Raw genomic sequence first — 25,585 nt, 5'->3', positions numbered from 1 at the left:
AGGCAGGGTCTGGTTGGAAGGGGCAGGTCACTGTGGGTGTGACCTGGAAGGGTATATCTCCCTTCCTGGCTCTTTCCATGGCTCTGCTTGCAGGAGGTCATGACTTAAGCAGTTTTCCTTTGCCAAGCCCTCGCACTATGCATGTTTTCTGTCCTGAAGCCAGCCAAGTATGGGCTGGAACCTCTACCACTTTGACACAAAATAGACCTCTCTTCCTTTAAGTTGTGGATGTTGAATACTGTGTCTCAAGAATGAGAAAGTGACTAAGACACCATGAAAAATTAATATTATCAGAAACAGCAAGCACGAAATGCCACAAAATGGTTAGTATGTGATTAAGAGCCAAGGGAGTAGCATAGGCAGAAAACACTGAGCCTTTACGAATACCTAAAGTCTAAGAAAGAAGAAGCAGATATTACAGGGTTGGGGCAGGGTAAGGATAATTTAGGTATATTCTTAAAGGAATATACCTAACTTGTGTTTGAAAAGCAGTGAGAGAGTGTAGCAGGTCCCTGCAGTCATGGTTGGAAAGGTGGTGTATTTGCTAGTTTGTGTTGCCTAACAAAGTGCCCTGATACATAGTGGTTTAAACACATTTAGCTCATATTTCTGCAGCTTAGTCATTTGGGTTGGGTTCAGCTGGGTGGTTCTTCTGGACCTGGAAGAGTACAACTGGTCAAAGCCGGGTCTCTCAAGTGTCTGCAGTCAGCCAATGGATAGCGAGTCTGTTTCCCCTAGTGGGCAGGGCTGGCATGATCTAGTCCTTGTTCCATGTGGTCAGTTCCTCCTTCTCTAGCAGGCTACATTGGACCTGTTTGTGTGGGAGAAGGCGGCTCCCTGTGTGAAAGAGAAGCTGCAGAGCTTCTAGAGCCCTGGGCTTAGGTACTGCACAATGTTACTTCTGCAGTATTCTCTTGGTCAGACAAGTGACAGTCAGCTCTGATTCCATAGGTGAGGAAACCAACACTGCTTCTGGATGAGCTGAAAAATACTGTGGCCTTTTTTGCCATCCTCCACAAGTGGATGGTTGAATTGAGCTCTAGGCAAAAGACATGTTCATAGGAGGGACACAGAAGTATGTAACAAGCTAGACCATGCCAGTCAATGACCTGTGCCACTCTGCAGCAAAGGCTTATCAGTCTGCAGCTGGATGAGAACAGCAGGAAGAGTGCAGTGTGTATGTGCAAGTGATGGAGGTGCAGATGGAATGGGCACAGCCAACTGCTCTTCATCCTGGGATTGATGCTCCTCCCTTTTATGAAATGAAAGGAATGATAAATACTCATTATTATTTGTAATATTTCTTCTTCTTCTTCTTCTTTTTTTTTTTTTTTGTTTGGTACCTAGGATTGAACTCGGGAGCTTGCACTTGTGAGGCAGGCGGCCGAACTGAGCTAAATCCCCTGCCCTGTAATATTTCTTCTTGGCAGAACAAAAAGTCCCCAATCTTATGTCTTTCCCCAACAGTTATTTTGTATTTTACTGATCCTTGGAATTTTGACAAGAATCCAGGCCTCACTAGATTACTAAAATTGAAGATTCCCAGAAAAGAGAGATGGCTGGCTGCAGACCTGTCCAAATCTGGAAGGCTCCCCAGTGGAGGTGGGAGCCTGATCTGGCTGAGGATGCCTAGCATTTTGTGAAGCATATTTGAGAAATCAAAGTAATGTCCACTTTGGAATGTTTATTCAATGTAAGCAACTCCTTTTCAGATGGAGCACCTGGCCCCATCGCTTCAGAGAATTCAAGCTGAGAAACACTTTCAGAGGAAAAGCTATCTTGTATTATTTGCTTGCAAATTGAAAACCTGTTTTAATTCTGCCTTAATTCTGCCTTTAATTCTGCCAGACTGACATGCATTATTGGTCCCATGTTGCCTGCAGAATAAAGCCCAAATTCCTTCCACAGACATTTAAGCTCTCCCTGATCCAACCCCATCATTTTTCCAGCTTCTATACCATCCCTTCCTATACACCCACACTTAGCTAATTCTAATGCAGTTGTGCTCTATAAACTTCTGTCCCTCCCAGTGCTCATTTTCTACACTGCCTCTTCCAGGAAGGTCTCATCCCTGATTCAGCCAGCAGTGGCATTGGCTGCCTGTGTTGTTCATGTGGTGTTTAGTTCTGTTTTTGAGGAGTAGTCACCTTATCTACTGAGACTGCTACCTTCCTGATGGCAAAGATCCTGTCTTCCCTGCCTCTGTATTCCCCACAACATGCAGCACCTTGAAGGCACTGGGTTGATGTATATGTGCCATAGTCATTAGTTGGTGAAAGAGGCCAGAGGCCGGGGACATGTGGGGTAGTATCACGATGGAGCTTGTGCAGAGGGGAGCTCTGCTTCCCCCTAAAAGGAACAAACACTGCAGAGGCTCCTAGCCCGGCTCCTAGCCCAAGGGGCCAATCATGTACCTCTGTGCCTGTTTCTCAGTGCTGTGACACTGGAGTCCCACTGAACTTGCCATCCAATGGAATGTCCCCCTGAGTGGCTGGATATTTCATTAAAGTCCTGAAAGCTTGTTAAGCCAAAAGATGCTCACTGCTCACGCTGGTGACTTTGCAGGGGGAAGTGAGGAGGCTGACAAGGGTGATGTTTATCCTGTGTGCTGCCTTCTCACGCTGACTCTGTGTAGAGAGGGCTGGGAGTGCCCTAGACAGTGGCCTTGTTTTGGTTTCCTAGGGATGCCGTAGCAAAGCGCCCTGAAACAATACGTTATTCTTCCACAGTCCCCGAGGCCAGGGGTCTGAAACCAAAGTGTGAGCAGGACTGTTCTCTAGCGGAGAATCTGTCACGTGCTTTTCTCTTAGCTCTGGCCGTTGTCAGCAGTCCCAGGATTTCTTGTAGATGCATCGTCCACTCAAACCTCTGCCCCTGTCACATGTCCTCTCCTTTGGTGTGTCTGTTTCGCCTTCTTGTAAGGGTACCGCCCACTGGATGAGGGGCCCACCTACGCCAGCAAGACCTCATCGTAACCCATTATACCCGCCAGTGACCTTATTTCCAAATAAGGCCACATTTGGGGGTTCTAGGAAGGATATGGATTTGGGGAAGGGAGACACTGTTCAATTCAGTACAGGTGGATTCTGTAACAAACTGGCTGGGAGGGAGTCTGTGCCCCCTGGGGCCAGCAGTGAATCTGGGGCCCAGTGTTGGTTCAGCAAGTACAAACCAGTCTGATTGGAGGACTAGGTTTGGAGTCAGAAAATTCAGGTAGAACCATTTTCTCCAGACACAAAATGTCTGCCTTGATCCCCTGATCTTCCACATGGGGATGATAATACACTCTCTTCCCTAATAGGGTTAGGGTTAAGAAAATCCACCCATGCCCATGAAAACTCACCATGGCGTGCAAGCAGTGCATGTGCAATGATGAATGGCTCTCTGTTTCTGGCTGTCCAGGAGGTGGCTTTGTGTGTTAGGTTCAGAAATTTGCAAGAGGTGCTGGGAGCTATTTGATGGATCCCAGGCCCTGGGCTCCCTCCCAAATACCTCCCAGTATTCCGTGAACCAAGAGACCAGATGGCTTGTAAGCAACAGAAATGTATTTCTCACAGCCTTAGAAGCTGGGAAGCCCAAGATCAAGGTGCTGGCAGATTGCATGTCTGGTGAGGATCTGCTTCCTGGATGGCTGTCTTTTTGCTATAACCTTGTATGGTGCAAAGGGTGAGCTCCTTGGGGTCTCTTTTATAAGAGCACTAATCCCATCAGGAGGACTCCCCCCCCCTGCCATGACTTAGTTGCCTCCCAATGACCCCAACTCCTAGGACCCTTACCTTGGAGAGTTAGGATTTCAATACGTGGATTTGTGGGACACCAACATTTAGACAATAACAAACAGTGATCTTAACTTTTCATAGATCTACAGCGTTATATTTCATCCCATGAGTTAGCAGGACAACTATTATTTCTAACTGGGATCCAAAGACACTGAATATCTTGCCCAAGATCTGTAGTTGATTGCAAAACAATCCAGATGCCTCAGTTCCGGATCCAAAATAGTCTTTGAACTGGTTCCTTGATCTATTTTCAGGAAGCTATAGATCTCTTCACCCTCACCCTTGCCTTGGATTTGCTTCTCCTACCTGAAATACCTTTCCCTACCTGCCTCTGAGGCACAAGAATTGTGCTGGCACATAGTAGGTGCTCATTAAACAGCCCTTCTTTTCTCTTTTTCCCCTTTAAATTTGTGCATCTCTGGTCTCAGTTCTTCAGTTGCCACTTGCTGGCTATTGGAGCTATCTGGATAAGTGTCATCCCACAGAAGTATACACTATTCTTCATATGTGGTTTCCACAGCCCTCAGCACAATACTGGGCCCACAGAACCAGTCAGCTTGTCAGATTGATGGCATCAAACAGGCCTGACATCCCTGCCCTCACCAGCTTCCCCTCTGTCCTTGGACTTCCCACCTGGACACATGCCCACCACTGACTGCATTCCCTAGTGCTCCGATCTCACAGTATTCCTCTGTGTACAGCTTCACCAGAGCTTCCACCGCCCCACTTCCTCTGTATTGGCCAGCTTTCCTGTTGCTGAGACAAAATAACTGACACCCACAACTGAAAGAAAGAGAGGTTTATTGTACTCATAGATTCAGAAGTTTTAGTTCATGGTTGGCTGGGTCCGAGGCAGAAACAACATGGTGGAAGGGCATAGTGGAGCACAGCTGCTCAGGTCACGGCAGCGAGGAAGCAGAACACAAAGGAAAAGCACAGGCAAGAGATACCCTGCAGCAGCACGCCCCCAGTTATGTAGCTCCAGATGGGCCCCACCTCCTAACAGCCCACTCAGCTATGAACAGCAGTGGGTTAATCCACTCATGAATGTAGCACCTCCATGACACAAGCGCCCCTCTGGGAGTCTCTTAATCCAGTCAAATTGATAATTAAGGTCAACTGGCACACCCTACACCTCCTTTCATCCATGATGGGTTAAGAAGGAACACCCTTCTTTGGAGACGTGCCCATGGCCAGGAGATATGTTTGAGAATCAGAGAATCTTGTAGGTGAAAGGAACTGTGGATATCATTTAGATCTGTAGTCCCCGAGCCCAGATGCTCTTCAAACTGGAGAGCTTGCTATAAATCCATATCCCCAGGTCTCCTCCAGAGGACTCCGATTCAGCAGATCTCCGATGGGCACCCAGAAGGATGTACTTTGTAATCAGTGTTCAGGGCGTTTCTAGATTGTTGACGAGAACCCAAATTTAGGATCCACTGATGTAATTCAGCCTCTTAATTCTATGGATGAGAAAAATGAGGTTTATAGAGGCCAGGTAGCCTACCCCAGGTCACCAGTGCAATAATTATGAGACTCAAATTAGACCCCAGATTTCTGACTTCCAGGATGATGGTTTTACTGATACAGTTTGTTCATTGGCTTTGCTGTGTTTCTAGAAGGAGAAAGGCAGTAGTGGGCCATATGGAATTCAGTGATGCAAATGTGTTGCTATGTTCTTTGGGTCAGTATAACATGATGGCAGACCTTGGTTCCAGTCCTGTAAAAACGAAAATAATGACTGCTCAGCCTCTGGAGGTCAAGATAACCTGTGTAAGTTCCAGGACCTGGCATGCAGCAAGAACCAGGAGCTGGGAGTTCAGCCCTTTGTGAAGCACCCAGGCCCCATGACTCCGCTTACCCGCTATGTTGGCAATGAAGGAGTCTGAAAGCAGATCAGCATCTCCAATGGCCATCGCACTGCTCTGCCACAGAGTCTCCAACTCAGGGCTTAGTGAATGTCAGGGTGAGCCTGAGGGCATGGACACCTGGCCCCTGGCACTACAGATCCCAAGATTTCCATCCCCTTGTCACCTACCAGAAAATTCATCTTCATCTGGGAAACACGACTTGAGTCTCCACCTCCCCTTCTGAGGTCCTCAAAGGACAGACCACGAATCACTTTTACCAAACTCCCCTTTTTAGGGCATGTCCCAAATTTTTACTGCCCTCTGCTTTATGTCATTATAATTGAACTGATCAGCAAGGAGAACAGGCCCTTTTTTTTTTCACAAGGGAAGGGAGACAGACACCCACAAAAGGCCAAAATTATGACTGTTTACAGCTCACAGGAAACACTTTTTAAATTTGACCTGCCTTCAGTAAAGGCATCAGCCAGTTTCCAAGGAGACCTCAGGCCAAAGAGCTGTCCCTGGGGTGGAGGGAAGTGACTTAGCCCTTGGAGGTGGCCTGTGGTCAGCGGAGAGGCCAGGAGCAGTTGCCAGGGATAGAATCCACTGCCCAACAGAACGGGAAGCAAGGGAGGCTCCTTCAGAGCACAGGCTGTCTCTGTGCATCCTCTGTGCACATTGGCTCCTTACCCACTGCGAGGCCAGGTGGCCTTTACTGCTGGGGAAGGAGGGAGCTCCCCAGCCTCCCTGATGGCCAGCCAGTGGACGTGCTCCAGCTGCTGTGAAGAGACTCAAATGTTCTAGGGTTCAGTTTCTTCTGCCCTAGGAGTCTGACTCTCCACCCTCACCCAGAGCCTGATAACACTTTAGCGACTGGGTGGCAGAAGCCGATATCTGAGTGAGGCCAGAGCGGGCAGGTGTGACCCCCACTCTAGGTGTCCCGCCATCTTGGTCGTCCTTGGGGAACTCATTTCTCCCCTGCATGTTTCTTGACTGAGAAATCAGTATTTCTCACTCTTCTACATGTTTTAGATATTTTTCCCTTTTTTGTTCACATGTATAGTAATGGTAACTCGTAAAGCACTTTGGCAATTACAAAAGACCTCAACGAATATTGTTTAAATTTATCATGCAAAATTTGTCGCATCCCTAGGATGATAATGTTTTACAGATGAGGAAACTGAGGCAATATGCCCAGGAGCCATGGTAGCAGCTGTGGACCAAGTCCTTGGGATTCCGTGGCCAATCCTCTGCCACTATTCTAGGTGTGCTGATACCTAGCCAGGCCCTGGCCTCTAGCAGGCAGAAGCTAATTGAAGAAGTAAGATTCACTTCACCCATAGCACGAGAAGAATATTTCCCCAGGCAGGGTCCTCCCAACCCTGTCCCATCAGGTGAAGGAGTTGCCAGAGTTTAGCTAATGGAGCCAGCACATCTTCTGGAGGATCGATCAGAAGCTGCACAGATGCAAACTTCTTTCGTTTTTTTAACGGCATATGTAAATAAGTGTCATTGCCATGTCCTTTCTATAATTCCATTCTGTGGCCTTGAGGAGTCCTCTCCCTTCTTTGTGCCTTACTGTCCTCATCCATAAAATTAAGGCCCTAGACCAGAGATGCTTCCAGTTTCTCTGTAGTTCTGCTGTTCATGCCCAGATGCCTGCTGAACCCCAGAGCCCAGTCTTCTGAGTGCAACACCAGGAAGGAACTGTAACATCAGGAGAGCAAACAAAATAGGCCCCAAGACTGGGGTGTGTTCCTTTAGAGACTGTAATCTGAGGCCCCCAAAGCAGGGAGAGTCTCCAGCCCCACCACCACACAAAGGAAGCCTGGCTGCTAGGAACGAGGCTGCTGTTTGGGTGAATTTGATGTGCATGCTAATGCCTCTGTGCCTTATGGGCAGTGTGTCCAAGCTGCCACTGGTGGCCTTTCATTTCCTTGCCTGTAGTTTCTAAAGAGGCTGGCTAGACGGTGCTACAGGAGGCAGGGCTGGAAGGCACACAGAAGACAAAGGGTATGCAACCTGTTGTCTTTGGTATACCCGGAACCAAAGGTGGTCTCACTTGAGAGTAGATCATCTGTGGAGCAGGCTTAGGCCCAGGGAAACTGGAGCAGGAGAGGAAGGTCTGATAAGACAACAGAATCCTTGCACTGCCCTGGATCCTGGCCTGCCTTGAGAAATACCTCCACCTGCCCCTCGTCATCCCAACCACCAGCCATCCAGCCATTCATTTTGCTTCCATTCATGAATATGAGGACCCCTCGTGACATTAAGGACTGCTGGTCATCAGTGAGACCCTGGAGAAGATATGGCTTGAACTCTCTGAGGCTTCATCCCTGAACCCACACCTTCAGGAGGTTCACCTGTCTCACATCCCCATACCTGTGCCAGAGATAGCCCCTCCCATTGGTGCTTCTGATGAAAGGTTTCCTTTCTAGTGTTTGCATAAGACAAGTGAGTTGATTTAAAGAAAAGTATTAAGCAAACAATACTACACATACATGGACGTGGGAAAAGTATAATAATCTTGAGAGATGTTCCATTAGACCACCTTCTCAACAGCATCCCCATCTTGGGCCCTTTTCTTCCTTTCCTATCACTAAACTTTTATTTGATCCTGGATGTCACATTAAACTACTTCATCTCTACAGATCCTTTCCCAATCCCGCCCCTTCACACAGTCTCTGACCCCTGTGTCCACTTTCTTTTGGGTACTCTTGTTTTTCTTCATCGTGTCCAAACTGAGTATCTCAGAGCCCATGGACTCCTAGAGCCACGGGAGGTGGATAAGGGAACATTTCTTAAGTATCTACTGCTTTAGCATGCTAGCGTATGTTTCCCCCATAGCCTTACATGAATCCCTACAGTAAGATAGCATCTCAGTTTTGTAACTAAAGAAATAGAAGCATGTGAAGTTTACAGGGTCCCAAGTGCAGTGGCTGTAGAAGATCTAAAATTGAACCCTTTTGTGCCATGGAAGCCCCATCAGCCTGGGTCGCCTTCTAGATAAATGTAGGAAGGGAGCAGAGATTATCTAGCCACACTTCCCATTTGGTGGATAAAGAAACCGCAGCCCAGAGAGCTGGTGAGACATACCTGAGCCAGCCTGAGCCAGCCTGCTGCCCACTGGCCACTGCATTGCCGGGCATAGTCCATCCATTTTGCCAGCCATTCTGAATGAAGTCTTAATGTCCTGTTCCATGGTCCCTCTTGGCTCACCCCCAGCAATAGTGTTTTCTAAATCTGCTGTCATCTTTCCCTCACCCTCGGGTCCAACTCTCACGGCCTCCTTCCTGGACCGTTGCAGAGGTCTCCCCACTTCAGCCTCATGCATCTGAAGACTGCTTTACACATTTGCCTTCCTGAAACACAGCTGGGCAGCTGTCACCCTTTGACCCCAAATTGTCATCTGTTTCAGTCACTGTGGCCCTTAAATCCCAGGTATAACATCCTCAGTGTGAAGTGTGGACTCTTTAACCCATCACTCACTCAAGACCTGCCTTAATTTAAACCTCGCCTGCCTGTCCAGCTTTATCTCCCACAATGCAAACTCTAAAAGAGACACTTGGCTTGGGAATTTAGCTCAATGGTTTCATCACCTGCTACGCAAGCACAAGGACCTGAGTTCAATCCCCGGTACCAAAAAAAAAAAAGAAATAAAAATAAAAAAATAAAAGAGACCCTTGCCCCCTTGCTTCTAGGAAGCCTTATTTGCCATTTGGAGATCCCCCGCTGGGCCCAAGCTCAGCCTGGTGTCTCCCCCTTGCAGCATCCTCAAGCCCAGCCCCTGGCAGTAGCCCTTTCTCCAAATCCTCCAACCCTTTGGTATGTGCGGTGCCATTGGCAAACAGCACATGTGACCCTGAGTTACAGTTTCTCTGTATAATGCACATCTGTCCTGTTCCTTGCATCTTGTACTCTTTGGGGCTTTTTAATTGACTCATAATATTTGTGCATATTTATGGGGGCAGTACAATAATTCAATACATGTGTGCAATGTATTTATCAAATCAATGCAATGATCAAATCAGGGTCAGGATAATGAGCATTTCTACCTCCTCAAATATATATCATTTCTGTGTGTCAGGAACCTTTAGACTCTTCTCCCTTTTTTGAAATGTACTGTAGAAAGTTGTAGACTATAGTCACCCTGCTGTGCTGTAGAGCACCAGAACTGATTCCTCAGCTCTTTTGTACTTGTTATCTGATCCCCTTCTTTCCCCTTCTGATCTTTTCTCCTATGAGACCAATTTTCTTTTCTTTTTGTGGGGGGGGGGGCGGGTACCGGGGATCGAACTCGGGACCTTGTGTTTGTGAGGCAGGCAGCGGAACCACTGAGCTAAATCCCTGACCCAAGACCAATTTTCTTAGCCTCCACGTATGAGTAAGAGTAAGAACAAAGTTCCTTGCTCAGAAATGCCTTCACCCTTTGAAGGTAAGAAAACCCCACACAGAGAGAACGCCAGGTCTGCATCATCTCCGTGTGTCTGACCCTGAGATATTGGGGGGAGTTCCTTCCCCTGACACCCAGCCTCTTCAGGGACTGTAAGTGAGTTACTGTCTCTTGCAGCCATATGCTGTGGCTCTTCATCCCCGGACTGTAATGCAAGGCTAAGCACAGAATTACATGGGCTACACTCCGATGGAAATTCGAGCTGATTTTCCCAGATCTAGTCTGAGAACGTAATCTGAAATAAGCATCTCATGCCTGGGCTGCAAACTGACAGGGAGATAGAGAAGCATTTGTCTTCCATGTTTACGAGCTTGTGCTTTTCTGGCTGGATGAGACTGAGCTTAGTTTTAATGTGCTCAAATGGCTGATAAGGGTGGAAGCCCGAGTAACTGGGATAAAGAGGCGGAAGGAACAGTGGTGTATGGAGATAGCAAACAGCGTCCATCAACAAGGGCGCCTTCCAATGCAAGTGCTAGAAAATGATTTCAACAATAAAGACATTGTGTCTCACATAGAGGAATCCCCAATTTAGGGTGGCATCAATGTCAAGTAATTCACTGGTTCAACAAGTTACTCAGACCCCAAGTCTTGCCACCTTTCCTCTTTGCTACCCTCAACATGTTGCTCACGCCCTCAACATGTAGCCCTCATGGTCCCAGGTGACATCAGTCCAGACTTCAAGTACAGATGACAAAAGTGTGTCCAGCTAAAGAAGGAATTATAAGGCTTTCCTGCCTGTATGCTTCTCTCTTTCTCTCTTTTGAAATCCAGGAGAAAATTTCCCATCATGTCACATCACATGGGTCTCATGTGTTCAGTGAATTTGTTGGCTGGAGGATTCTGAGTAGGAACAAGATAGTTTCCTCTGGATTAGACTAGACTTTGGTTTATAGTTGGCAGTGCTCCACACAGATCAGTGGCCAGGTCTGGCCAGCAGGGGGAGGTACACATAGCAGCCACATGTCCAGACTTCCATCCATGGAAATTCAGAGTCCCAGGCCAGCTGTGAGCTGAGTGTCAAAAGCTTGCTTATCTTTCTGGATTTCACACAAGATCAAGGCATTCAGTGCAGCCCCAACCAAGCCCCAGTGTACCTATTAATTCAAACAGAGCTACCTGAAAGTCTAGTTGGTGAAGTCCAGTTTTCTCTATAACCACAAAAAGTGGAGAAATAATTAAATGTAGTCTTAGCTCTACTGCTTACTAGTTGCATGGCTTTGTGGGAGATTTCCTTCACTACTTTGATCAGTTTTTTCAGGTATGTAAGGGAGATAATAGTTTGTATTTATCATGGATAGAAACTATTAGGATTAGATCTAAAATATTCAAGCTGTTGTTAATGGCAGCTATGATGCAGATGATGGTATTGTATTACTCACTTTCCCATCACTGGGACAAAATAACCAATACTCACAACTTAAAGAGGAGACGTTTATTTGACTCACTAATTCAGAGCGCTCAGTCCATGGTCAGCTGGCTCCAAGGCAGGAACCTCATGGAGGACAGGCATGGTGGGGCAAAGCTGTCAACTTATGGCAGCCAGGAAGCAGAGAGAAAAGAAAAGAAAAAGAGGGAGAGAGAGAGTGACATCCAAACCCATGCCTTCAGTGACCAACCTCCAACGAGGTCCTACCTCCTAGGAGCATACTCAGCTATGAACTCACCACTGGTGAGTATGGTGCCTCATGATCCAATCACCTTCCAGGAGCCCCACCTCTGAACACATGAGACTTCTGGGGAACATTTTAGATCTAAACTGTGACGGTGGTGGTGGTGGTGGTGGTGGTAGTTGTGGTGGTAATAGTGATAATGATAGTGTTATTGATGTAGTGGTGATAGTGGTGAGGAGGAGAAAAAAGGAGTGGGAGGAAGAGGAGTAAAAGGAGGAGAAAAGTATTTGCTCTTCCTTCTTCACAGGGGGCCATGAGACTCAACGTGAAAGTGACTGAGAGAAGGACCTTGTAAACTGTAAAGTTCTACCCAGTGAGTTGTTACTGTGGTGATCACACATAGTTGGCAAACCTCTCCAAATCCATGGAAATTTTGCTTCTAATAATATTGACAATCTTCCTTCACTTTCGCTCACCATAGCTGAAATAAATCACATCAACAGATGTTGGATTGGCCAGTTCCCAAAGACATGAAGACAATGAGCGTAGCCATGGGCCTGGGGTCTCTAAAGCCATAGGAACCTATTCCTATAGATCCTAGGGCCAAGGAGGGAGGTGAACACAAATGTCTGGAACACATGGAACCCAGAAAATAGAACTCAGACAAGGTTATGGTATTGCTTTTTTTTTTAAATGGCTTTGAGAGTAGAAAGCCAATGTGGGACCTCAAGCCTCTAGAATTTGTCAAAGTTAAAAGGATCAAAAGAGGACAATGAAAAAACAGAGGTCAGTGGAGAGGCAACTGGGGGCACCAGAGTCAGGACCTCTGGGGAGGACAACAGAGGCACCAGGCAGAGGTGCTGTGCCCACTCTACACAGATGTGCTACACACCTAGTGTGCAGCAGCTATGGCAGGGGCACATGTGAGGCCCACAGCGGTGACAGTGCTACCATCTGAGTGACAACACTGTGTGGTTTCTAATTTTCAAAATTACTCAAGGGTAAGTGTAATTATTCTCACTCCACTGGGGAAGAAACCAAAATTTAGAAAGATGACAGAGCCTGTCACAGGAAAAGTTCAGTCCCAGGTGTGTGACTCCAGAACCCCTTTTCTTTAACATTTCGCCTTTCATTAAAAATACCTCTTCACCAAAAGTGACAAATACACCTGCTTCTGCCCTGCAAGTGCTTGGTCAAATGCTTTTGAGTAGTAAAACCTCCCAGATGTCCAGCGAGAAAGCTGCCTCAATATCTGAGCAACTAACAGTCGGGCCAGAATGAGTGGACAGTGGGGCGAGGTGGAAAGATGGTCCTGTTTCCCGGAGCCAGGTGTTAGTCTAGCCACTGAAAAGAAAGCCAGAAAGTAGCAGAGAGTTTAAAGCCACTGCTGTACCTCCCTTCCTCCAATTGGAAAATTACCTACTAGCCCACAGGTCTCCAAGCAGATGCCTGTGGTCCCCAGGAGTAATTCAGCCATGATTGGTAATATCTGTCACCCTCTCCACTCCATTACCTCCAAACAAAACGGATTATCTTTTTTTCCCTTGGAGAGGAAAGGGCTGTGGTCATTCCCTGACAGCCAGCGATGCCCAGTTATAAGAGGGCAGCCTCACAAGAGAACAAGGGCTTGGGATGGACAAGGTCAAGTGGAGAAGGGAGGAGACTGTCTTCTCTGACATTCAGGCTTTCTTTCCCCTCCGTCAGCGTGATGCAAACAGCAATGTAGCAACTGTTGATGTTCAAATCTAAACAGAAGAAGAAGATGGCCATGCCTCCCCTTTTAGGGGTTTGCAGTTAGAGAAACACAGGATTGGATGTGGCCCCGTGGTGCACAGTGGTCTGTCATCTCAGGAGCTGCCTGGGAAAGGTCAGCACAAGCCGAGTGTCTGGGCCAGGGCAGGGAACTGCAAAGACCCAAGGAAATGAGCAGAGTGGTACTCCAATGCCTGGGCTGCCCACGCAACTGAGCACCTGTACCTGGGAGCAGGGACAGCTGAGGCCAAGCTGGCCTCTAGGGAAAAAGACTTAAGTGCAGGAAATTGGTAAGTGAAGAAGTCACTTCAACTGAGCATCATGGGCAAGCACAAAGAAGTAGACCAGTGTGTGTGGGTGTGTGGGGTGTGTGTCTGTGTGTTTGTGTGTGTGGGGGGGGGGTGTGTGTGTGTGTCCAGTGTGTGTGTGTGTCTGTGTGTGTGTGTCTGTGTGTTTGTGTGTGTGCTGAGCTACTGTAAAACCAATGAAACTAGCACCTTTGCGACTCACCCAACTGCAATTGCTACTTGCGCTCAATAAATAGGTGAATCTCTTTATTGCAAGGCTGCCTTGATCTTAGACCATTAAATGATTTTTCCTGCCCTTTTGTCCTGAGTAGAGTCTGGCCAGACCATCTGAACTATCAGGCACCCTCTAAATGAGGTTTCCATGTTAAGCCTTCGAGGAGGGCCCACACTGACATCACCTACCTCCCTGCCCAGCCCAGCCCACTTCTTCCATTTCGGGATCCCAGCATCTTCCCAGGATCCCACTACCAAAGACAGTGCTGTCAGCTTTCTAAGCATTCACCCCATTATGCATCTAATATAGGTTCAAACCTGACCCCACTTTGAATGGAGACCCATGCTTCTTTTTTATTGTGGTAAAATGTATAACATAAAATGCGCCATTCTACATTTTAAGAGTGCAGTTCAGTAACATTAATTACATGTCCAATGTTGTGCCCCCATCACCTCTATTTCCAAAGTTTTCCGTAGCCCAAACCCAAACCCTGTGTTTGTTAAGCAGGAGCTGCCCATTCCTCCCTCTCCCCAGCCCCTGGTGCTGACGGCCCCTAATCTACTCTCTGCTTGTGTGTTTGTCGAGTCTATGTACTTCATACAAGTGAAATCATACAATATCTGTTCTTTTGTGATTGGCTTTTCCTTAACATGGTTCCTCCATGGTGTGCCGTGTATGAGCATTTCAGTCCTTTTTTAAGGCTGCAAGCCATCCTGTCGTGCATGTGTTCCACATTTTGTTTATCCATGCTTTGTGGAGAGAAGAACAGCTTCTTCTTCTTGGCTGAATTTCAGGCACGAGTGGAGACCGAGGTGGGATAAAGATTTTAGTGTGGGATTCCTGCTGCCCACCCACCACATCTTGGGGGTGGCCCTTTTTCTCTACCCAATGGCTGCTGCTGTGCACAGTGACTGTCCATGAAGAGGGACAGCTGCCCTGTAGGAGAAGAAATACCAGATCTGCTATCAAGGAACCTGAGTTCTCATCCCTGGGGCTAGGTGTGGGCCTTGGGACATGCCATCTCTTCTGTACAACAAGGAGAGGGGAATGTGTACCCTTCTGCCCCAGTTTTAAATATTCTCTAGGTCTGTCAGTATCTCAGAACCCAATGTGGGAAGATGACTTGAGCAAAGCAGAGTCTCAGGAAGTATTTGTGACATATGGAATGAATGCATGACAGAAGAACTGGGTAGTGAGGAGCGGAGATGTTACAGCTTCTTGGCTAGAGAACAGACAGGAGACCGTATTTTGATGTCAGGTTGAATGGTACTAGAGTTGTGAATACAATGTGCTCCATGAAGTATTATTATTGTGTTTATTGTCTTTGTACCTTGTACTGAGATGAAATTGTATAACTGAGCTTCTCATCAATTCTGCTTGGTGTGGAATTCTTAGCAGCTTTGATAAATACTCTTACATAAATTGAAGGAGGTACACCCGGATCCCTGGGTAGGAATTCTTACACCTAAGTTCTGTTACACACCAGACCTAAGTCATGTAGTGCTCCACACAGGAAAGTGATCATCTCACAGTTTGTGACCCATGCTGCAGAAATGTGCACACGCAAATAGACATTTTATTCCCTTTGTAATTGTCCTTGTCCTAGCAGATCTACCCTGGCATGGCTTCTGCTCACAAGGGGTTTGTGTTCCTCCTAAGGCACATATATTAATAATCTCATCAACAATGGATATTTTTATTGTAGTAGCTATTTGTATGTATGGTGATCTTTGGAACAGCAGGCCGGGAAATGAAGAAGAGCTGTTAGCTGGATCCATTCTGTGTCCTGGAATCTAGCTGTGCTTTAGCCAGATCTGCATATCAACCAAGGATCAGCATCCTCACTTGCCATAGGATTTTGGAGGGACTTTGGACATCATCCAGCACTTTAGAAGTGGTATTCCAAGTTACAAGAATCACAAAAGCAGTAATCTTATGCTGAACCCAGTACGTGAAGTTAACAAAAGCCTTCCATACCAGTCAGTAGGAGAGAGCTGCTTCTTTTGCGGAGTGTATTCTCTGTCCACATCCTGTCATATTGGCTCCCTGGGTTCTAGTACACTGGGTCAGGACACCTAGGCAACTCAGCCCAGGGGATTAACATGGTGCTGCCCTGGTTCAAGAAAGGGTAGAATGCCAGAGCTCCACACTCAGCCTTCCCCTACCTGCACCTGCTCCCAAAGCAGCCTGGGGCTCTCTGCAGCACCATATATGTTTTTAAAGTCCTATTATATGCGAGGAAATAGACCCAGAGAAGCCAAGAGACTTGCCCAAAGACACACAGCCAGGTGGCACTAGCAACAAGACCAATGATTATTACTATTAAAACATTGTTGAGTGTCTGTCCTCAAGGAGTTTATAATGCAGTAGGGAAGGTAGCACATGTATACATGAGAAGGTTTGTAGGAAACTAAGACAATTGAGCACCTAGGGCACTTAGAAGACATCATAATTCCCCAAAACTATGTTTCTCTCTCCACTCCACTCTGATAAATATTTCAAATATGGATGTAGTCAGGGGCCCCCAGTTGCCATTGGGAGCAGGATGAGTGGAGAGAAAAGTAGATAAAGATGGCAATATGAAGCAAGCAAGTAGGGAAAAAATAGTATGGGGTTGGAAGAGAAGTGTTAGAAAGGAAGAAGAGAGAAGCCAGTTGCCAGGCAATCATTCTGCCTGCCCCAGGCAGCCCCCATTATTAGAGGAGTGGGGTCCTCCAGATGCCCTGGGAAATCCACTCTGACCAATGCTCAGTGCAGAGTCTGTGAGGTTTGCTTTCTCCTTTGGTTTTTAACATCTCCTCTACCATTTTCAACCTTAACACAGAATTTTAGTCCCTTCAAGTTTGGCTTCCAAAGTTTCTCCATTCCCAAGATCACAGAAAAGGCCAGTTCACCTGCTGATTGTTGGGTGCCTTCCCCATGAATTCTCTGACTGCTTAGAGCTCAGGAGGACACCCAGCACTTGTTTGAAATATTTAGCAGAGTTGAGTGGAGAGACTGGGAATTATGATGCCTTCTAAATACCTGAGGAGCTCGACTATCTTAGTTTCCTATCAGCCTTCCCATGGATACATGTGCTATCTTTCCAACTGCATTATAAACTCCTAGAAGACAGACACTCACTCGAGTCAAAGAGGGCTGTAAAGGACTGTGCATTCACAGGACTAGAGGCATGGACATCAAGGATATCAGTCTTTGAACTTGCTGCTCTCCATCCTATATTCATTCAGCCTTGGCAATGCAGTTCATGCTGTGAAGGGATTGACCACACTGTTTCAGTTGTTAAATTTTTTAACTTTTTAGGTAATTCTGTAAGAGCTCCCATGTCCCTGAGGTCAGAGTGAGTGACATTGCCCTTTGCAACATTCAGTCAGCATACTCCAGCAGTCACAAGCTGCCTGGTGACTGGGTCCAGACTTGTCAACAATAGGCAGCTGCCTCTTCTCTGAATTCTTTTTTTTTTTAATTAAATCTTTCATTGAAAAAAAGTACACAAAAACCACCTATATACATAGTCCCAGGTGACATTACAAGCAAGCCTTCCCATGACTTCTCTTTTTTTTTGTCTTATAAAAGCTTGCCTTCTTTGGAATAATGGCTTTTCCATTCCAACAATAGAGCCTCAGTTAACTTGGTTCCTTCTCTTCTAGGCTCAAAATAAAATTGAATATTTCTTGGGTAAGGGGCTAAATTGAAAGTCTCTGGCAAGTGAAGAGAGCCATTTTTCTAAGGGACCACCAGTAGCTTTGTGAGCTTGGTGATAGATTTCAAGCTCAACCAGGGAGATGAAATCCTTCATTATCTGAACAATTATACGTCCATCATGAACCATTTGGGGTTGTCCTCTTTGCTGGATGGGTCATAATTGGGATTGTTTTTCTCAGATTGTGTGTGAGCTGTGTAAGCCTCCTTTATAATCTTCATAAGTGCTCTGATGCCTGGCTCTTTGCAGTTACTATGATAGAAGTCTTCATCCTCCAGCTCCACTGCTTTAAGGAAGTTCCAAGCCTGGTAGTCTCAAACACCATCCCAGCATGCTGTCTGCTTGAACTGTGCTTTGAGATCCTCAGTGCTGAACTTCACATCTACACCTTTCTCTAGTCGGCTCTCTGGCTCCAACTTCATCAATCAATAGTTGCTTAGAGTCTTCCCACAGATTTTTGCATCTGAAGTCTTCTCCATTTGAGCTGATATCTCATCTGAATTCTCAGTTTTGGTGTGTTTTCCTGATAGCCCCCTCTCGTCCAGTCACTGTGCTCCTGGTGCACGCTGTAGGGCTCCCCTTCTCTGAATTCTTGTCCACATGGCTTCTTACTGACTCCTGGGCCACTTCAGTCATGTCAAATCCCTAAGCAACTTAGTGTGAGCAGTCTAAACCCAGCCAGATCCTTGGGAATGAGCGGGAACCAATGAAAGAGGTATCTCTGGTACCCAGGAGGCAAGACAGGCTGAAGGGAACTTTGGACTGAAAGTCAGGAGGTCTAGTTTCCTGTTCTTATCATGTGTCTCTCAGGCTTCAGTATCTTATCAGATCCTAGTTTTGGGGGGGTGAGCAGGGTAATTAGAAAACCTGTAAGATTCCTTTTATCACCCAGACTCCATGATTTCAAGCAGGGTCCTATAACTTCCACCTGGAGATAAATTCCCTTGCTGTGGAGGGGCTTTCTCTGGGATGAGGTTACTGGTGGGCTGGCCATTCAGATGCAGTTGTGTAGCAGTTGTTCTTTGCTAGGTGGGAGCCAGGCTCAGCTCTTCTCTCCTTAGTCTGCATGCTCTCCCAGGGCACTCTCCTTTGGCCTTGCCCTATCACCCAAACTGCCCTGAGCCTTGCCTCTGGCATCTCGTGGCCAGTATTGGAGTATCTCCAGTTCAGTAGGTCCTGTTACTGCTGTGTCCATCTTCTTTCCAAGCCCCTCTTGCTAAAGGTCCCCCTTCAGCGTGAGTCATCACTATCCACATGGCCACACAAACTAGAAACCCCAGGGAAGGCCAGTCAGGGTGCGTCTTCTCTCCCATTGTCTGTTCCCTCAGCACCATGTGCAAGCAGAAAACAAAGTGCATGCTTACTATCTCAAATCCACCTGTGTCTCATCAGTCCCAGTCCCACTGCCTCTACCTTAGCTCATGCCTCTGTGACATCGCTCTGGGTCACTTTTCACCCCCACCACTCATTCTCCAGCCAGCATACCTCCAGTGAGGTCTTCCCCAATCTCCTTGGAATGGAACCCAAGCCTCCGGGTATGGCCACAGAGCCTCTGGCCATCTTGCTCCTGCCGACCCTCAATGCCCTTCACTCCAGCCAAAGTAAATGTGTGGCTTCCCTCTCTTGTCAGTTCTCCCTCCACCTGGATGCCTCACTCGTGCCCAAATTCTGCCATCCCTTAACCTCCTCTCCTGGGAAGTTCTTCCTCCTTTGAGATTCAATCAGAGGTCCTTACTCTGGGAAGCCCTTCTTTGCCCAACCCTTGTCTCCAGAATATTGCTCACCCATTGTACTGGAATCGTCTGACCCTTTGCACCCCTCCCCTCACCACCCATGTACCAGAAGATCATGGGGCTTGATTTCTGAGCCCTTTTTCTCAAAGCTCCAGCACCCAGCAAGCATGTCTGTGAATGACTGAATGTGTGATCAAGGGGGTCCTTAAGGGGGTCCCTCTGCATCTCTGTGTTATGTGCTAGGGTTTGGAATGCATATCATGTGCCATGGAGTAAGGAAGAGGCTTTACTGGGAAGAGTTATATAAGCCAAAGCTCAATAAGAAAAGTCACAGGTCCCCTAGTCCTCCATCCCACAAAGTGGTGTGTCAAGTCCAGGATACTGCTAAGCCCGAGAGTATGCATCCCAAGAGAGATTCTTCTGTCCCCATGGCCCTCACTTTTTATAGGGCAAATTAAGCAAAGGAAAATGGTCTTGTGGATGAGGAAATAAACAGACTGCTTGGTGCCAGGCAGTCTGGATTGGGGATGCCAACTGTTTATGAGAGGCTGCCTGAGAATGCCAGCTTCCCAGCATACAGGGCCCTCGGAGCCTTTGAGAAATTGCTGTTCTCCCTGTGAGGGGAGAAGAGACTCTGAGATTAGCATCTGTCTCCTCCAGAAAGTTCATTGTCTAGACAGCCCAGAGGGGACTCCAGGCTTGGGTTCTGACACTGTACCTGTTTTTACATTAGTCATGGATGACTGAGTGGATGGATGAATGGATGGATGGATGGATGGATGCAGGCATGCATGAGCAAGTGAAGGAAAGTGTAAAAAACCATGAGCTCATATGTGAATGCATGAAAGCACCTGGCACCCAGTGGCACCCAACTTGTGTTTGGTTTCTGGGCGTACATACAGGGGTATCCCTGTTGTTTGGTGCTAACTATGACATTTCTGAACTGTCATGGGGGTAGGGTGAGGGGACTGGGAGTAAGTGACTGTTTAACAGCTCCTCCCCCTGCCACCTTCCTTGAGTATCCTCCAGTTGCATCAGGCCTTTTGTAACATGTCTTCCCTTTCACCACTGCCCTGAGATACTCCAAACCTATATCACCTAATTTGAAAATTGCTGCCCTCACACAGAGTGGAGATTTCCTAAGTCAGAGTCCCCAAGCAGACACAACCCCAAACTAATTTTATGTTGCTAAAATGGGTAGGAAGTAAAGGTTGTGTCTACCTCTGAGGTGCTGACTAGGTCTGGGCCTTCATTAAATATATGAACCAGTGGTTCTTAAACGTCCAGGTGCCTCTCACACACCTGGAATTGTCTGTAATGCACACTGCAGGAGATCTGCTGCATTAGGTCTTGGTGGAGCCTGGAATTCTGCAGTTTTTGCTGTAGCATCCTCAAACTGCTTCACCCGGAGCTGGGCACTCAGTGAGGCCAGCACTCACTAAATGTCCAGGGTTAGGTGAGACTGCCTGGGGACTCAGGGTGCCCATTCTGTGTGTAGCCACCCTGTTGGATCCCCAATACCCCAGGCTGGCGCACTCTCCCAGCAGGCTGGGCAGGAGGAGGTGGGACTTCTTGGGCCTGCCCTCTCTGAGATGTGGGTGGACTAGTGGGAGGAGAGAAATGGGTTGGAGGGTGCTGCACCCAGTGCGTTCTAGGGGTGTGAGGGGCCTGCCATGCTTTGGAGGACCTGCACCTGAATGCAGTGTGGATGGGTGTTCTGGGGTTCCTGGGGGAGAGAGCCGAAGCCACTGCAGAGGGGATCAGTGGGGCATGAAGGCGAGCAGGCAGCCTTCCCTGGTGAGGCCGCTAAGGCTCTGTGCTGGGGGTGCGAGAGGGAAACAGTGAATCAGCACCTGGAGTCGCTCGTTCTAATCGAGCAAAGAGTCTGTCTTGGCCTCCCAGGGACAGCGCTGCATCCTTAAATACAAAGCCTTTCTCTTAGCAGCGGGAGAAAAGAACTGGCTTTCTCAGCCACGGCCTGCCCAGTGCCCACCCCACCCTCAGACTGCTGGTTTTCTCTGCTGACCTGGCCTGTGTCGTTGGACAGAGTTTTATTTTCTCAAGAAAGAGATTTCAATTGTCTGGATCTGTGTGTGAGAGCAGGTTGCCTCTGTTTGGCTGCTATGAAGAGATCTTCAATGGCTTGATTTCTTCGTGGCTGTGGCTTTGCTCTGGTATTTCAGGGAACTCAGCTAGTGTCTTCCCCAGAACCATGTCTGTTACCCTGGGGGTTAGTGACTGCTACATTGTGGCATGGTTTTCCTGGAGTTCTGCTTCACACCCTTTCCCAGCATCTTCTCTGTCTTTATATTGATTCCCTGCAGATCAAGACATTATGAATTCTCCTCTAAGAAGGTACAATAAAATGTTAACTAGTTAAATGACGCTTTTCCTTAAAAATGTGAATCATTACACCTCCCTAATATTTACATTTTAACAGGGAACCTTTGAAGACATTTATATAATACACACACACACACACACACACACACACACACACACACATATATCCTGCAATTCCTAGTAGACTGAGCTCTAATGGTGGAAAAATTTGTGGATTTGATAATTCGGCTTGGAGTTCCCACTCCGCGTCCCTCTAGGTCCTAATGCAAAGGCGCAGCATTCTCTTCCATCCATAGACATGTGTCACTTAACAATGGGTTATATCCGGGATATGTGTCCTTAAGCCGTTTCACCATGGTGCAAACATCATAGAGTGAGTTTACACAAGCTAAGATGGCTTCAATGGCACTTGGTGGCAGAATACTTGGGGACCACTGTTGTGTGTGCAGTCTGTACAGTGGTGCCTCGGTTCATGAACACCTTTGTTTGCAAACAGTTTGGTTCACAAACAAGCATTTGACAAAATCCTGTTTTTGCTTGCAAACTCTGCATCAGGTGATGAACACAACCGCAGCCATCTTTCCCACAGGAACACAAACATGGCCATCTTTTCCAGAATTGTGGAACGAATTAAGTTCATGAACCGAGGTACCACTGTAGTTAACTGACATGTTATTATGGGGTACATGACTATCCTTGTGAGATTTGCTGGTTCAGAACTTTCCAATTCCCTAACCTAACAATTTGTTTTTCTTTCTTTCCTATTTTTGTTTCCTAGGAGCGAGTGGAATATCTCTTTCTCATAATTTTTACTGTGGAAGCATTTTTAAAAGTTATCGCCTATGGACTTCTCTTTCACCCCAATGCTTACCTCCGCAATGGTTGGAACTTACTAGATTTTATCATTGTGGTTGTAGGGTAAGTATTGCTGTCTTTCTCCCGTCCCTTGCCTTACCTATACATATCTTTTTTTCCTTCTGTATTCATATCTCTTTTTGATTTTGTTATAGCTGTACTTGCCTTCAGCCACAGTGAAAGGATTTGTTAAAAATCAGTTTGAATTCAGACTTTCTCCAGAGAGAGAGGAGCTATTACCCAAGATGCTTCTCACCACAGCTCCCATGTGCATGATCACATGCAAACACACATCCACATGCACACATCACACCCACACATATATACATATAAAAACATGCACACACACTTCAATCTGAGTGTACTTAGTGGAACCAAAGTCTTCCATGCCACTGAGGTAATTCTTTTATTTAAGCACTTTTATCCCCTCTCCAGCCACATCTGACCCAGCAAGCTCCTGACCAATTGCCCTGCTATATACTGAGTAGAACAATCAGCTTGCCTGGGAGCATGCAGTCCATGGGCACCGGCTAAGGCAGGTGCATAGGATGTCTATGCATACTGCCCTCCCCCATTCTCACCTCCACAGTGACTTTGTGCTGTGACCCCAAGAAACTGCTCAGCACAGCTGGCTGAGAAGACCAGTAACTCTGAAAGGCCAAGGTGATGGATAACTAAACCCGGACCAGAGAGACCATCCCCCAAACACTACTTCATGTTCGTGTAGGACATCAGTAGAAGCTTTAAAAAAGCAGTGTCAAGGATCTTAAATAAAATTTTGAAATGATGATGTCCTTATCAAGAAATTGGTGACTGCATGAAAAGATTCTCCATAAAATATTTGTACCTGACAGGCTTACATATGCTGTGCAAAATATAATTCATTAAGATGGAGTGGATGAAGTTCCAACAACTCATGTGTTTTGTAGAAGGGGTTGCCTTTACAGCAGCTCCCACTTCCGGAAAGGCTGCCTCCTCTGAGCCAACATGGTGTCATCTGGAGCCCGGTGGCCACCCAACACTCATTCTCCCCAGTCCTGGTAGGCTTCAGTGTCAAGGGCAGGATGTTGGAGCCTCTTATCCCAGGAACCTATTTTTGGTGAAACCTTCTGTGCTGTCGCAGTGGAGACCCAGGCCATTGTGAACTTCTCCAGGGACCTCGGAGCTGATTACCTTCAGGGAGTGCCTGGTCTTTACTGCAGGAAATAACACAAGAGCAAATCAAGATCATTCACAACTTATTTCCTTGCCTATGGCCATCTGAATGGTCAGAAGGGTTGTTTGGAGCTGTGTTGGGGTTTGTCTTGTGTTGTTCTCATGTTGCCTGGCTAATAAGTGACACACTTTGGCCACATGGACATCAGGGATATTTGGGTGACCTGATCCGAAGAGCACTAAGGTTATTGGTTATTAGTTAGCTGTAGATCTGGCTACAAAGGACTCAGGGTTGGGAGGTACAGTGACATGATAAGTTTTGCCTCTTCTGTTCATACCAGAATACACACAGAGTGGCTAAACAAATGCCTTAAATGAACTCAATGAACCACAGTAGAGGTCCTGAGGATGGGTAGTTCCAAATGCCCCTAAGCCCTTTTTAAATTTGGCCTCTTCCTCAAAGCCTAGGAGCCTGCAGTGCATGCATTGACTAGAGCCTGAGAAATGAGAGCTGATGCTTTGGGGCCAGTGGAGAGATGAGGCAATTTGCAAGATGCATTTTGTCTAGGCAGAGACATTACATTTTCTACTCATGTTTTTGGAAGGAGTTGGATTTGACTCCATGTGCTCTGCCCAACTCATGGGAAGAGGAAACAAGAAAAGTGGGAGCCCTTGAACAGGAGCACTGAGAGGTAGGGGCTAAAGCTCCCTGCTCGGTCCCAAGGAGCCTGTGCCTCACTGGCCCACACATGCTCACCTACAGCTTCTTTGTCCCTCTCTGCATCCCTTAGATTGTTGCTCCTCCCATGGGGAGCAGACTGTTTATGGGGCAGCCCAGCTTCTCCCTGAGGTTTAGGCCATACTAGGGAGGCAGCCAGATGTGGCACTGTCCCAAAGATGCCTCTGTTTGGCTTTTGAAAGCCCAGGGATTGTGATGCTGACACTTGCTTGGCTTGTAGTTCACAACTTTGGGGTTTGTTCCTCTTTACCTGTAGCCTCTAGTTTCTCTTCTCCAGGGCAATGAGACTTAGGGCTTCTCCATGCGGTCTCAATTTCAGGTCATCCTTACAACTAGAGAAATAGTCCGCCATCCCCAGAGGGTAGAGCTCACCACCTCTCTCCAGCAGGGCCTCTTTTTTCTGCCCCTTTTGCAGCACTGAATGGATATCCCTTTGATTTCCTGTGTTCTTTGGAAAATGAGAAGGTGGCTTGCCTGCCTGATACAGCCACACACACACACACCCCCGCACATGCACGCACACCTTCTCTGCATTGCCATTTTGGTGGCATGTGACAAGAGACATTTCCTTCCCAAAGCAGAAGAGTCTCTTGGGTAGATGGGACCACTGAATGTAAGTGGAAGGGACTTTAGAGGCCTCTCAGCCACCGACCCCTGCCCCAACTGAAGACATGAGGACCCTTCAGTAGATCCCCCACTCAAGAGATTCTACCCTAGCCAGAAAGCCTTTTGTTTTGTCCTAGCTCCTTAGCAATATGGCAGCCTTGCCTCTCTGATTCTTTTTGTTTTTGTTTTTATTTTTTTGGTACCGGGGATCGAACTTGGGACCTTGCGCTTGCAAGGCAGGCGCTGGAACCACTGAGCTAAATCCCTAGCCCTTCTCTGATTCTGTTTGTTTGTTTGTTTGTTTTTGATACCGGAGATTGAACTCAGGACCTTGTGCTTGCTAAACCCTGAGCTAAATCCCCTGCCCGCCTCTCTTATTCTTGAGCCCTCTTGAACCTCTTAAAATCTCTAATATAACCAGGCACAGAGATGTATATCTATAATCCCAGCACTCTCGGGAGCTGAGGCAGGAGGGTCATAAGTTC

At 47.1% G+C, this 25,585-nt stretch overlaps 1 protein-coding gene and 1 pseudogene across 50 annotated transcripts in view; one reads left to right on the top strand and one right to left on the bottom strand.

Moving 5' to 3' along the window:
* Cacna1c (calcium voltage-gated channel subunit alpha1 C) overlaps positions 1-25,585 on the top strand; it is a 733,897-nt gene that overhangs the window by 476,435 nt on the left and 231,877 nt on the right. For all 50 annotated transcript variants that reach the window (XM_087182459.1, XM_087182482.1, XM_087182545.1 and 47 more), the window contains one exon: positions 22,524-22,663. In XM_087182459.1, the coding sequence (XP_087038585.1) occupies positions 22,524-22,663 (140 nt within the window). The remainder of the gene's footprint in view (positions 1-22,523; positions 22,664-25,585) is intronic.
* LOC106008386 (thymocyte nuclear protein 1 pseudogene) lies at positions 17,454-18,305 on the bottom strand (annotated as a pseudogene).

The sequence above is a fragment of the Heterocephalus glaber genome, unplaced genomic scaffold (assembly GCF_053883595.1).
Source record: "Heterocephalus glaber isolate CG9 unplaced genomic scaffold, H.glaber_assembly_v1.0 deba00000281, whole genome shotgun sequence".
Lineage (NCBI taxonomy): Eukaryota > Metazoa > Chordata > Mammalia > Rodentia > Bathyergidae > Heterocephalus > Heterocephalus glaber.
The sequence above is the reverse complement of the archived record's forward strand: the minus strand, read 5'-3'. Positions and strand labels throughout refer to the sequence as shown.